We start from the raw sequence: 12,276 nt of genomic DNA on the forward strand, positions 1-12,276 counted from the left end.
TTTTTTTTGCGGTACTCGGGCCTCTCACTGCTGTGGCCTCTCCCGTTGCGGAGCACAGGCTCTGGACGCTCAGGCTCAGCAGCCATGGCTCACGGGCCCAGCTGCTCCGCGGCATGTGGGATCTTCCCGGACCAGGTCACGAACCCGTGTCCCCTGCATCGGCAGGCGGACTCGCAACCACTGCGCCACCAGAGAAGCCCTTTAAACCATTTTTTAATGAAGTATAGTTAATTTACAGTATTGTGCTAGCTTCAGGTATACAGTAAAGTGATTCAGTTACATATACATTCTTTTTCAGATTCTTTTCCATCATAGGTTATTACAAGACATTGAATATAGCTCCCTGTGCTATACAGTAGGTCCCTGTTGTTTATCTGTTTTATGCATAATAGTGTGTACATGTTAATCCCAAACTCCTAATTTATCTACTCCCGGTACCCACCCCTGCTATCCCCTCTGGTAACTGTAAGTTTGTTTTCTATGTCTGTGAGTCTGTTTCTGTTTTATAAGTAAGTTCATTTGTATCATTTTTTATAATTCCACATATAAGTGATATCATATGATATTTGTCTTTCTCTGTCTGACTTACTTCACTTAATATGATAATCTAGGTCCATCCATGTTGCTGCAAATGGCATTATTTCATAAATTTTGGTATAGTTTTGAAAATAGTTTCATCAAAGAATGGGTATGGGAAAAATCTTAAATGTAATCTGATTTCCATTTATCCTCTTTCCTTTGGTTGGGATTGCATTTAAGTTTTGTCATACTAGAATGATTGTATTTTCAAAGAAATCTCCAGAGATGTTCTACTAGTTTTGCTTTTGAATCTTCTGCATTTGAATTTATCCTAACACTGAGAAACAATCTAAATGCAACTACTCTCTAACAACCTCTGATGTCAAATAAATTTTCTTTAATTCTGGCTTATTAATGCTGTAGTTTTGTTTTCAATCATTTTCTTCTCAGTGGACAAAAAAGGAACAGCTGGTTACTATTGTCAACTTTGTTTGTGATTTAAGTATGCAATGCTTGAATATATATATTTTTTTCTGTCTGGATATAGAACTCCCACTGCTTTCAAAGAATGGTAGAATTTACGATAACAAAGCTTTAGAGCTCACCTAGTCCCAGTATATAACCTGATGAATTAATACCAGTTAAAATATTAGTAATTGTCATCTAGCATTTCTTTTGTATTCCTCGTGGGTAATTGCCTGATGTGTCCTTTGCTCAATTACCAGTTGGTATATTATTCTTTTTCTTATGAATGATAAAAGCTGTGTGTATTAATGATGTCAAGCATTAAGCCACCATATGATGCATTTTTTCCCCATTTTGTCACTTGCCCTTTAGTTTAGTTTATATTTTTGCCTTATAAGTTTATAATTAGTGTTTTGTCAAATGTATTATTTTTTATGAATTTCTTTTCTTTGTTTCTATACTTAGAGACACCTTACTCACCATGAGTTCTAAGCTATGTTTCACTTATATTTTCTTCTGCTCCTTTAACATTTTTATTTTTAAGTGAGCTATCTAACCCATCCAGAATTCACTTTAATGTAAGATTGCACTTACTCCTAATAAAGTCCATGGTGTTTATATAGCATATTGTTTCAGTCTAACATTTCATATCATGAATATGAAATGAAATGTTCATAATATATATCAGTGGTTCTCAGCTGAAGACAATTTTGCCCTCTATGGGAAATTTGGAAATATCTGGAGATATTTTAATATCTGGAGATATTTTATTTGCTAAGACTGAAGGTAGGTAGGGTGCAGAAGAGGCTAGCTACTGGCCTTTAGTGAATAGAGGCCAGGATGTTGCTAAACATCCTATAATGTACAGGAGAGCCCTCACAAGGAAGAATTGTCAGTGATGCCAAGAGTAAGAGATCTTGATAGGAGAGAGGAGAGAGAGAGCGAGAGAGAGATATTGATTGGGAGGTCCTCTGCCAGTTACAAGCTCATCAATAGTGATAGTACCTGGCTGATATTTGTTTCCTACCCTGAGGGGCATTGTCAGAGACTTTGCCTCCTGATTTGCAGAAAACCAGATTTCTGCATTGTATTTTTGCTTATCCCCAGTCTGTTTTAAAAACAAATGAGCTTAATAGTTTTAGAGCACAGATTGTGGAGCCATAGTGCCTGGGTTGAATCAGGATCCTGCCCCTTTTAAGTTGTGTGACATTGGGCAAATTACTTAACCTCTCTGTCTTCAGTTCCCTTACCTGTAAAATGAGGGTAATAATTGTATCTTTACCCCAGATTGTCATAGAATTGCAGGATGCTTAAAGCAGTGCTTGGCACATAGTAAACATTATAGAAGGGTTGGTGACAGTGATAATAATAAATGACTTTTTTTTAATGAACCTTATTTGATCACCATGGCCCCTACTTCTTATATTAAAAGTAATGCTTTTTCAAATTGATTGCAGATTTTTGCCACTGATAATTTGAAGCAGTATGTTTCTTCTTTAGCCATCTGCCACATTTCTTGTGCCCTTGCCATACCGCATAAATCCCATCAGACTATCAGCTCTGTTCTCTATATTATTGTTGTTTTTATTATTTAACTTTTATAACTGACAAGTTGTAGGTTTCCTTGTAGGCACATATCTCTTTAATATTTAGAGTTGCTTATGCTTTCTGTCTATGGGAACCATTAATTTTGAATAAAGACTGTATTCATATTTAGTTACATTCTGAAAGTCAATGATGATATCTATGGAATTATATTTGTCTTCTTGTGTCAGAGAATTCAGTTTATTCTATTAACTTGTGCGGAATACATTTTACATTGATATCTAGACACTGTGTTGTTTTGGATCCCCTTACTAGATATTTTCTTCTAGGTATTTCTGAACCTCTTAATTTCTATTTTGCTTTCTGTCATATATGCCACTCTCTGGATTAGTACAGTCCAGTGGAATTTTCTGTGGTGATGTAAATATTCTATCCTGCACAGTCCAATATAGTCGGCACTACTGAGCACTTGAAATGTGGCTAGGGAAACTGATTCTAAATTTTATTAAATAGCCATGTGTGGCCAGCGGCTACGAGCCTGGAGACCCCAGCTCTGCAGCATCTCCTTACCCTCCATTTCCAGTTTAACATCTTCAGTTTCATTATATCTTGAATGTACTTCACTGAATATGTTTGTGTGGCCTTTTGTTTATCCTACATATTATATGTATTTCTTGTATTGCAAGTAATCAAATTATTTTTACTTCATTTCCTGTGTTTTCAATATGGTAATAATGCATAGTCTTAGATGATTGCGTAGGGGTAGAAAACATTTCCCTTCTTCCCTTCTAGGTTCTTTGACTGGTCTAATAATTAAATTGACATATGATAGACTAACAGGAGAAAAAGAAAGTTTTAGTACCGGAGCCCCATAAAAATATGACACCCAAAGGCAGTCAGGCAGTTGAGGCTTATCTGCCATCAGACCTAAGGAGTGGGACGGGCCAGGCTTGCAAGGGGAGGAAGACAACTCACCGAAGGATGAGAAAGGCATATGTGTGGTAAGCAGATGTTTGCCTGTCATGTAGACAATTCTTTAGATACAGTTATCCCTGGTAATAGTTCTGTTTCTGGGCCAAGCCCCCTATTAAATTCTTTTAGGCAATTAAGGGAGAGGGAAAAAAGCTGTTCCAGAGTCTTATGGGGCTTAATTGCCTTTAGCTCAATGCAGTCCACATGCCAGAGTGGCACATTTTGGGGTGGTTTGTGCTGCTGGCACTTAATTGGGACTGTACATGTGTATTTCTACTTGTAAAATATTTAAAATATTATCTCTTAAAATCAGGTGCTTGCTTTTCTTTTTCTTTTTTTTTATTGAAGTATAATTTATTTATAGTACTATGTTAGTTTCAGGAGTACAGCATAGTGATTCAATATTTTTATAGATTATACTCCATTTAAAGTTATTACAAAATAATGGCTATATATCCCTGTGCTGTATGATATATCTTTGTAGTTAATTTGTTCTATACATAGTAGTTGGTACTTCTTAATCCCATAGCCCTATGGTGCCCTTACTTCCTCTCTCTCTCCACTGATAACCATTAGTTTGTTTTCTAGTTCTGTTTTGTTATATTCATTCATTTTATTTTTTTAGATTCCACATATAGGTGATAACATAGAGTATTTGTCTTTCATCTGACTTATTTAACTAAGTATAATGCCCTCCAGACCTCTCCATATTGCTGCAAATGTCATTCTTTTTTATGGCTGAGCAGTATTCCAGTGTGTGTGTGTGTGTGTGTGTGTGTGTGTGTGTGTGTGTGTGTGTACACCACATCTTCTATATCTGTTCATCTGTTCATGGACACTTAGGTTGCTTCCATATCTCGGCTATTGCAAATAATGCTGTGAACATTGGGGTGCATGCATCTTTTCAAATTAGTGGTTTTGTTTTCTTTAGATATATGCCCAGGAGTGGAATTGCTGGCTCATATGGTAGTTCTAGTTTTAGTTTTTTGAGGAACCTCCATACAGTCACTGTTTTTCACAGTGACTGCACCAATTTACATTCCCACCAACAGTGTACAAGGGCTCCCTTTTCTCCACATCCTTGCCAACACTCATTATTTGTGGTCTTTCAGATGATAGCTCTTCTTACAGGTGTGAGGTGATTTCTCATTGTAGTTTTGATTTGCATTTTTCTAACATCTTTTCATTGCCTGTCAGCCATCTGTATGTCTTCTTTGTAAAAATGTCTATTCAGGTCTTCTGTCCATTTTTTAATTGGGTTGTTTTTTTATTTGATATTGAGTTATATGAACTGTTTTTGTATTTTGGATATTAACTCCTTATCAGTCATATCATTTGCAAGTATTTTCTCCCATTCATTATGTTGTTTTTTTGTTTTTGTTGCTGTGCAAAAGTTTTTAAGTTTAATTAGTTCCAGTTAGTTTACCCTTGCTTTTGTTTCCTTTGCCTTAGGAGACAGATCCATACAGATATTGCTATTATTTATGTCAGTGATCTGCCTATGTTTTCTTCTAGGAGTTTTATGGTTTCCAGAGTTACATTTAGGCCTTTAATCCATTTTGAGTTTATTTTTCTATACGGGGTGAGAAAATGTTCTAACTTTATTCTTTTACATATACAATAGCTGTCCAGATTTCCCAGCATCACTTATTGAAAAGACTGTCTTTTCTCCATTGTATATTCCTGCCTCCTTTGTCATAGATTAATTGACTATCAGTTAGTGGGTTTGTTTCTGGGCTTTTTGTCCTGTTCCATTAATCTGTGTGTCTGTTTTTGTGCCATTGCCATGCTGTTTTGATTACTGTAGCTTTGCAGTATAATCTGAAGTCAGAGACTGTGATATGTGTAGCTTTGTTTTTTTTGGAAGCTTTCTTTGGCAATTTGGGGTCTTTTCTAATTCCATATAAATTTGGGTGTTAGGTGTTCTAGTTCTGTGAAAAATATCCTGGGTATTTTGATAGAGATTGCATTGAATCTGTAGATTGTCTTGGGTAGTATGGTCATTTTAACAATATTAACTTTACCAATCCATGAACGTGGTATATCTTTCGGTATATCTTTCCATCTCTTTGTGTCATCTTCAGTTTCTTTCATCATTGTCTTATAGTTTTCAGAGTACAGGTCTTTTACCTCATTAGTTATATTTATTCCTAGGTATTCTAGTCTTTCTGATGCAACTGTAAATGAGATTGTTTCATTAATTTCTTTTTTTGATAGTTCATTGTTAGTGTATAGAAATGCAACAGCTTTCTGTGTATTAATTTTGTATCCCGAAATTTTACTGAATTCATTGATGAGATCTAGTAGTTTTTTGGTGGTGTCTTTAGGGTTTTCTATGTACAGTATCAGGTTGTGTGCAAACAGTGACAGTTTTACTTCTTCCTTTCCAATTTGGATGATTTTATTTCTTTTTCTGTCTGATTGCTGTGGGTAGGACTTCTGATACTACTTGAATAAAAGTCGTGATAGAAGACATCCTTGGCTTTTTCCTTATCTTAGAGGAAATGTTTTTAGCTTTTCACTGTTGAGTATGATTTGAGCTGTGGGCCTATTATATATGGCCTTCATTATGTTGAGGCATGTTCCCTCTATTCCCACTTTGTGGAGAGTTTTTGTCATAAATGGATGTTGAATTTGAAAAATTTGTTCTGCATCTATTGAGCTGATAATATTATTTCTATTCTTCAGTTTGTTAACGTGGTGTGTCACACTGATTTGCAAATACTGAACCATCCTTGCATCTGCGATAAATCCCACTTGATCATGATGTATGATCCTTTTGATCTATGGTTGGATTCAATTTGCTAATATTTTGTTGAGGATTTTTAAATCAGTGATACTGGCCTGTAGTTTTCTTTCTTTTTTGTGATATCTTTATCTGGTGATGCTAGCTTTATAGAATGAGTTTGGAAGCATTCCTTCCTCTACAAGTTTTTGAAATAGTTTGAGAAGGATAGATGTTAACTCTTCTCTAAATGCTTGGTAGCATTCACCTTTGAAGACATTTGGTTCTGGACTTGAGTTTTGTTTTGTTTTGTTACTGATTCAATTTCATTACTGGTAATTGATCTGTTCATATTTTCTATTTCTTCCAGGTTCAGTCTTGGGAGATTATACATTTCTTGGAATTCGTCCATTTCTTCTAGGTTTTCCATTTTATTGGCATATAGTTGTTCATAGTAATCTTTTATGATCCTATTTATATTTCTGTGGTGTTGGTTGTAACTTCTCCTTTTCCATTTCTGATTTTATTGATTTAGAACCTCCATCTTTTTGGTTTTTTTTTAAATGAGTCTGGCCAAAGGTTTATCAATTTTGTTTATCTTTTCAAAGAAGCAGCTCTTATTTCATTGATATTTTCTATTGTTTTTTTAGTCTCTATTTCATTTATTTCTCCTCTGATCTTTATGATTTATTTCCTTCTACTAATTTTGGATTTTGATCATTTTTCTTTTTCCAGTTCCTTTAGGTATAAGGTTAGGTTGTTTACTTAAGCTTTTTCTTGTTTCTTGAGGTAGGCTTGTATCACTATAAACTTCCCCATTAGAACTGCTTTTGCTGCATCCCATAGATTTTTGGATTGTTGTATTTTCATTTTCATTTGTCACCATGTATCTTTTCATTTCTTCTTTGATTTCTTCAGTGATTCATTGGTTGTTTAGTAGCATATTGTTCCGCTTCTACATGTTTGTGGTTTCTTTGTATTTTTTTCTTGTAGTTAATTTCTAGTCTCAGACTATTGTCGTCAGAAAAGATGCTTGATATAATTTCATTCTTAAAATTATTGTTTTGTGGCCTAGAATGTGATTTATCCTGGAGAATGTTCTATGCGCCCTTGAAAATAATGTGTATTCCTTTTTTTGGTGAATGGAATGTCCTATATATATCTGTTTAATTCATCTGATCTAATGTGTCATTTAAGGCCAGTGTTTCCTCATTGATTTTCTGTCTGGGTGATCTGCCCATGGATGTAAGTGGGTGTTAATGTCCCCTACTATTATTGTGTTAGTTACAATTCTGTTAATATTTGCTTTATGTATATAGGTGTTCTTATGTTGAGTTCATATATATTTACAATTGTTATATCTTCTTATTTGATCCCTTGATCATTAAGTAATGTCCTTCTTTGTCTCTTGTTTACAGCTTTAAAGTCTATTTTGTCTGAAAAATTATTGCCACCCCAGCTTTCCTTTTTGTTAATAGAAGTATAGTTGACTTACAATATTATATTAGTTTCAGGGTACAACATAGTGATTCAGTGTTTTTACAGATTATATTCTCCTTAAAGTTATTACAAAACAATAGCTATATTTCCCTGTACTGTATGCTATATTCTTGTTGCTTTTCTGTTTTACCCATAGTAGTTTGTATCTCTTAATCCCATACCCTTGTCTTGCCCACTGGCAGGCCGAGCCAGGTCTTGGGGTCTCTAAGTGCAGAGCCCACGTGTCCCAGAGTGGGCCAATTCCTGGCACAGCTCGCTTTAGGGTCTGGGTGTCCTGAAGCTTGTTTCAGCCTGCTGGTGAGTCGGGTCAGATCCTGGGGCAGCTGGCTGAGTGGCCCATGGTGTCTCACAGCTGGTGTTGGCCTGCTGGTGAGTGGGGTTGGATCCCAGGGTGTCCTGTAACTGGTGTCTGCCCACTGATGGGTGAGGCTGGTCCTGAAGCTAGAGCAGGCTGGCTGGTAGGCGGGGCCAGGCCCCAGGTCTCTGGCTGCAGGGCCCTGGGAGTCCCAGGTCTAGTGCCTGCACAGTGCTGTGTGGAGCTGGATGTTTAGCCCTCTGGTGGACAGGGATGTGTCCAGGGCCAGCTGTGGGCTCAGGGGGTCTTGAGGCAGCCTGCTTGCTGGTGAGCTTTGCCCCCACCCAGTTAGTTGCTTGTCCTGAGATGTCCCAGCACTGGCACCTACAGGCTATTGAGCCAGTGTGGGTCTGGGTCCTGGGGCTAATAAGCTAGAAGGAGGATTCCACAGTTGTGCTTCCCAGTGCCAGTGTCAACACGGTAGAATGAGCTCCCCCAAATGGCTGCTGCCAGTGTCTGTGTCCCCAGGGTGAGCTCCACTTGCCTCCTTCTCCTCTGAGAAACTCTTCAAGATCAGCAGGTGGGTCTGACCCAGGGTCCTTTCAAGTTACTGCTTCTGTCCTGGGTCCCAGATCATGTGAGATTTTGTGTGCACCCTTTAAGAGTGGAGTCTCTATTTCCCACAGCCCCCATGGCTCTCCCAACGTGATCCCCACTGTCCTTCAAAGCCAGATGTTCTGGGGCTCGTCTTCCCAGTGCAGGACCACCAGGCTGGGGAGCCCAACGTGAGGCTCAGACCCCTTGCTCCTTGGGAAGAACCTCTGTAATTGTAATTATTCTCCCATTTGTGGGTCACTTACCCAGGGGTATGGGTCTGGGTCTCCACCCCTTCTATCTGTCTTGTTGTGGTTCCTTCTTTATATCTTTAGTTGTAGAAGATCCCTTCTGCTAGTCTTCATTGGTAGGTGCTCTATAAATAGTTGTAAATTTGTTGTACCCAGGAGAGGAGGTGAGCTCAGGTTCCTACTCCACCATCTTGGCCCAGGAGGTGCTTGCTTTTCTTTTTTGCAAATAAAAATAATAATGTTTATTGCCTTAAAAAATGAAGAGCAAAGGAATATATAAAGAAGGGAATAAAATCACCCTAGTGGCACAAAGCAGAGAGAGATAACTACTACTACTACTATTACTACTATACACACACAGCGTGATGTGTGATCCACTTGGAACTTATATTCTTTTATTTTTAAACACTTTACATATTATACAAATAATACATGTTTATTGTTTAAAAATTGAAAAACACTGAAGAGTATACTGAAGAGAATAAAATCGTCCATAGTCACAGCATGCATAGATTATTTATTTTTATTTTTCTGATTTGTTTTCTTCCAATAGTGTTTCTAAGACCCATAGGTAGGTTTATACACAGGTAGCTAGGTGGATGTTCAGGTAGACAAGCATTTCTTTTTAATTTTTTGAATTATACTATAGCTATGCAGGGTGAACCAATAAAAGTATATACCTTTCAGATAGTAATCAGACAAAAATATATGGAGCTATGAGATGTGTCATCAACAATGGTATTAGTGGCCATTTTGAACATTTGTAACTTTACAGTAATAAAAATAGATTTGATTAACATTTATTCACTAAATTTGGTAATCAAATACTTGTATCTTACTTTTTTATATTGTGAGAGCTTTCCTGTAGTATAAAATAAAATTCATAAACATGATTTTAATGGTTGCAGCTTATTCCACTGTATCTATATACCATAATTTATCTACTCAGTTCCCTATTATTGGACATTTAGTATGTTTCTCAGTTTACTACTATAAATAGCATTGCACTCTACATCTTACTGCCTAAAACTTTTCATCTCTGATTATTTCCTTAGGATACATTCTTAGCAGCAAAATCACTGGGCCCAATGACATGAGCAGATTTAAGACCCTTGATATATATTGCCAAATTGCCCTCCAGGAAATTCTTTGTTGCTTATAGAAAAAATTAAATAATCCTTGTTCTATTTATACTCTTTAATAATTTTGATGCGGCTTTTTTTGAACCTTTAAACTTCTCTTCGGTTTTAGGACTCAGAATTGGTTTTTTTTTTTTTTTTGCGGTACGCGGGCCTCTCACTGCTGTGGCCTCTCCCATCGCAGAGTACGGGCTCCGGACGCGCAGGCCCAGCGGCCACGGCTCACGGGCCCAGCCGCCCCGCGGCACGCGGGATCCTCCCGGACTGGGGCACGAACCCGTGCCCCCTGCATAGGCAGGCGGACTCCCAACCACTGCGCCACCAGGGAAGCCCCAGAATTGGTTTTTAATAAATGTTTCTTTCAAGGGATTAGTGAAGTAATCATGTTGTTATAAATAGCCAAACAATGAAACTCCCTTGTTTTTTCTTAGTAAAGGTTTTCAGTAGTAACATTTTTCATTGTATAAATTGTTTCTTTCTAGGGTGCACAAGGAGAAAAAGGAGATCCAGGTTTGGCCGGAGTTAATGGGCAAGATGTAAGCCTAACTTTTTTTCTAACATTGTGTTAACATTTTGCCGCTGAAATATGCTAACTATCTAATGCTATTGAGACTTGACTATGCTTGGAAGAACTAGCCATAGTCATTGCAAAGTCAAGAATCAAGGTCGTTTTTTACGTCGCTCAGTGGAGCCCTAGTATTTTTTTTTTTTTTTTTAAGGCCACTGACTTTATTGATTTAAAAAACTTTACAGAGACAGTGACTGTCCTGCCCAAAAGAGGGCCAAAGAGCATGAAACAGACCGTGTAGGGGGAGCTATGTGGTCCTCGGCCAGCTTCTGGTGCTAAAGAAAAATGAGGACCTTCTTAGGAAATGGCTGAAGGACACATGCGGCACCAGTATTTTTAGTTTCGTGATGACCAGGTAGTTCCCTGGCTTTAGATGCCTTGCACGTGTACTCATCCTTCACAGCCCTTTCTTCCTTGCTATTTCTGGCTTGCATTTCTTCTATCTTTCTTTCTCTTTCTTTTTTCTTCTTGCCTGTATTCTTCTGTGACCTGTGTTCTTACCCAAGTTACTTTTTATCTTATCCCCAATCTCTATCTACTGAGGGGTCTGCAGAGGTCGATCTCAGTGATGAGAAGAAAGGGCAGAAGGGAGGTAACCATGTGTATCTGTGTTGCTCCCCCTCCATTGCACCTATTCCCCAACCTCAGGGCTCCTGTCCCTGTCCCAGGGAACATCCTTGAGTCCTCCCCTGCACCCTGCCCCCAACCCCCGCCCAGGACAACTGTCCCCCCAGAGCTTCGCTTGGGTTCTTATGATGGAGTTCGGAGGATAGACCAAATCTGGGCTTTCCTCTAAGTGTAGATTACACCCCCTTCAGGACATCAGATGTACCATTTACTGTAGATATACTAACTTTACTAAGGCAGGCATCCACAATGAAAATTTTTTTTTCTCACAGTTTCCCTTATTCATTTGCATAAAAGTGTTTCAGAAAGGTTCTGAAGGACCATACTACTTACTTTCTGGATAAAAGAATAAGGAAGCTAGATCCAGTTCCCTAATGCCCTAGAGGTGCTATGAAATCCATCTGGTCTGCAGTAGATGGTTGCACACAGTGGGAAGGGAGGCTGAACATTGTAGGCCCTGAGGCCTGTGGACAAAGTAAGAGGGATTCTGGGAGCGGGAGAGAAACATCCCAGGAGTTAACTCTACTAATTACCGTCGGCTTGAGGCTCTAGCCCCCCACAGCCTTACTCTCTTACTTCCTAAGAAGCCCCATTCACATCTTTAATATGATATCCTTGTTTCTGTCTTCTTGGAAGGGATTTTTCTCCACCAGAGACTGGGAGCTGCACCAATGGTTGGAGCTAAGGGAGTCTCTGCATTTTCTCTGCCTCCTTACAGTACATCAGGGTGCTGAATGTCCTGACCATTGGCCCGTACACTTAATAGAGCATCTAATTTCCCCCCACCCCCGACCCTGTCACGGGAGATCCTGGTGTCGTGGGAAGAGATCTACAGTGAGAAGTCAGAGCCCAGTGTATGTCCCAGTTGAGAAAATCACTTCTCAGAGTCTGTAAGGTGATAGCCTTAGAATAGATTCTAAAGTCTCCATCATTGCAATGCCCTATCATTTAATACAAAGAGATTACTAAGATTAATTAGGATTATAGTCTTGAAAAGCACGATGAAACTTGAAGCATTCATTCAGGTGTTTGGACTTGCAGCTGCATGTAAGACAGTGTAGGGAAAACACAATGGG

The 12,276-nt window shown here is 38.3% G+C and overlaps 1 protein-coding gene across 1 annotated transcript in view; it reads left to right on the forward strand.

The window, feature by feature from the left end:
• Window positions 1–12,276, forward strand: part of COL19A1 (collagen type XIX alpha 1 chain) — a 381,858-nt gene that overhangs the window by 137,104 nt on the left and 232,478 nt on the right. The window contains exon 12 of the mRNA XM_007447208.1: window positions 10,488–10,541. Coding sequence (XP_007447270.1) covers window positions 10,488–10,541 — 54 coding nt within the window. The remainder of the gene's footprint in view (window positions 1–10,487; window positions 10,542–12,276) is intronic.

The sequence above is a fragment of the Lipotes vexillifer genome, unplaced genomic scaffold (genome assembly GCF_000442215.2).
Source record: "Lipotes vexillifer unplaced genomic scaffold, Lipotes_vexillifer_v1.1 scaffold1180, whole genome shotgun sequence".
NCBI classification, from domain to species: Eukaryota; Metazoa; Chordata; class Mammalia; order Artiodactyla; family Lipotidae; genus Lipotes; species Lipotes vexillifer.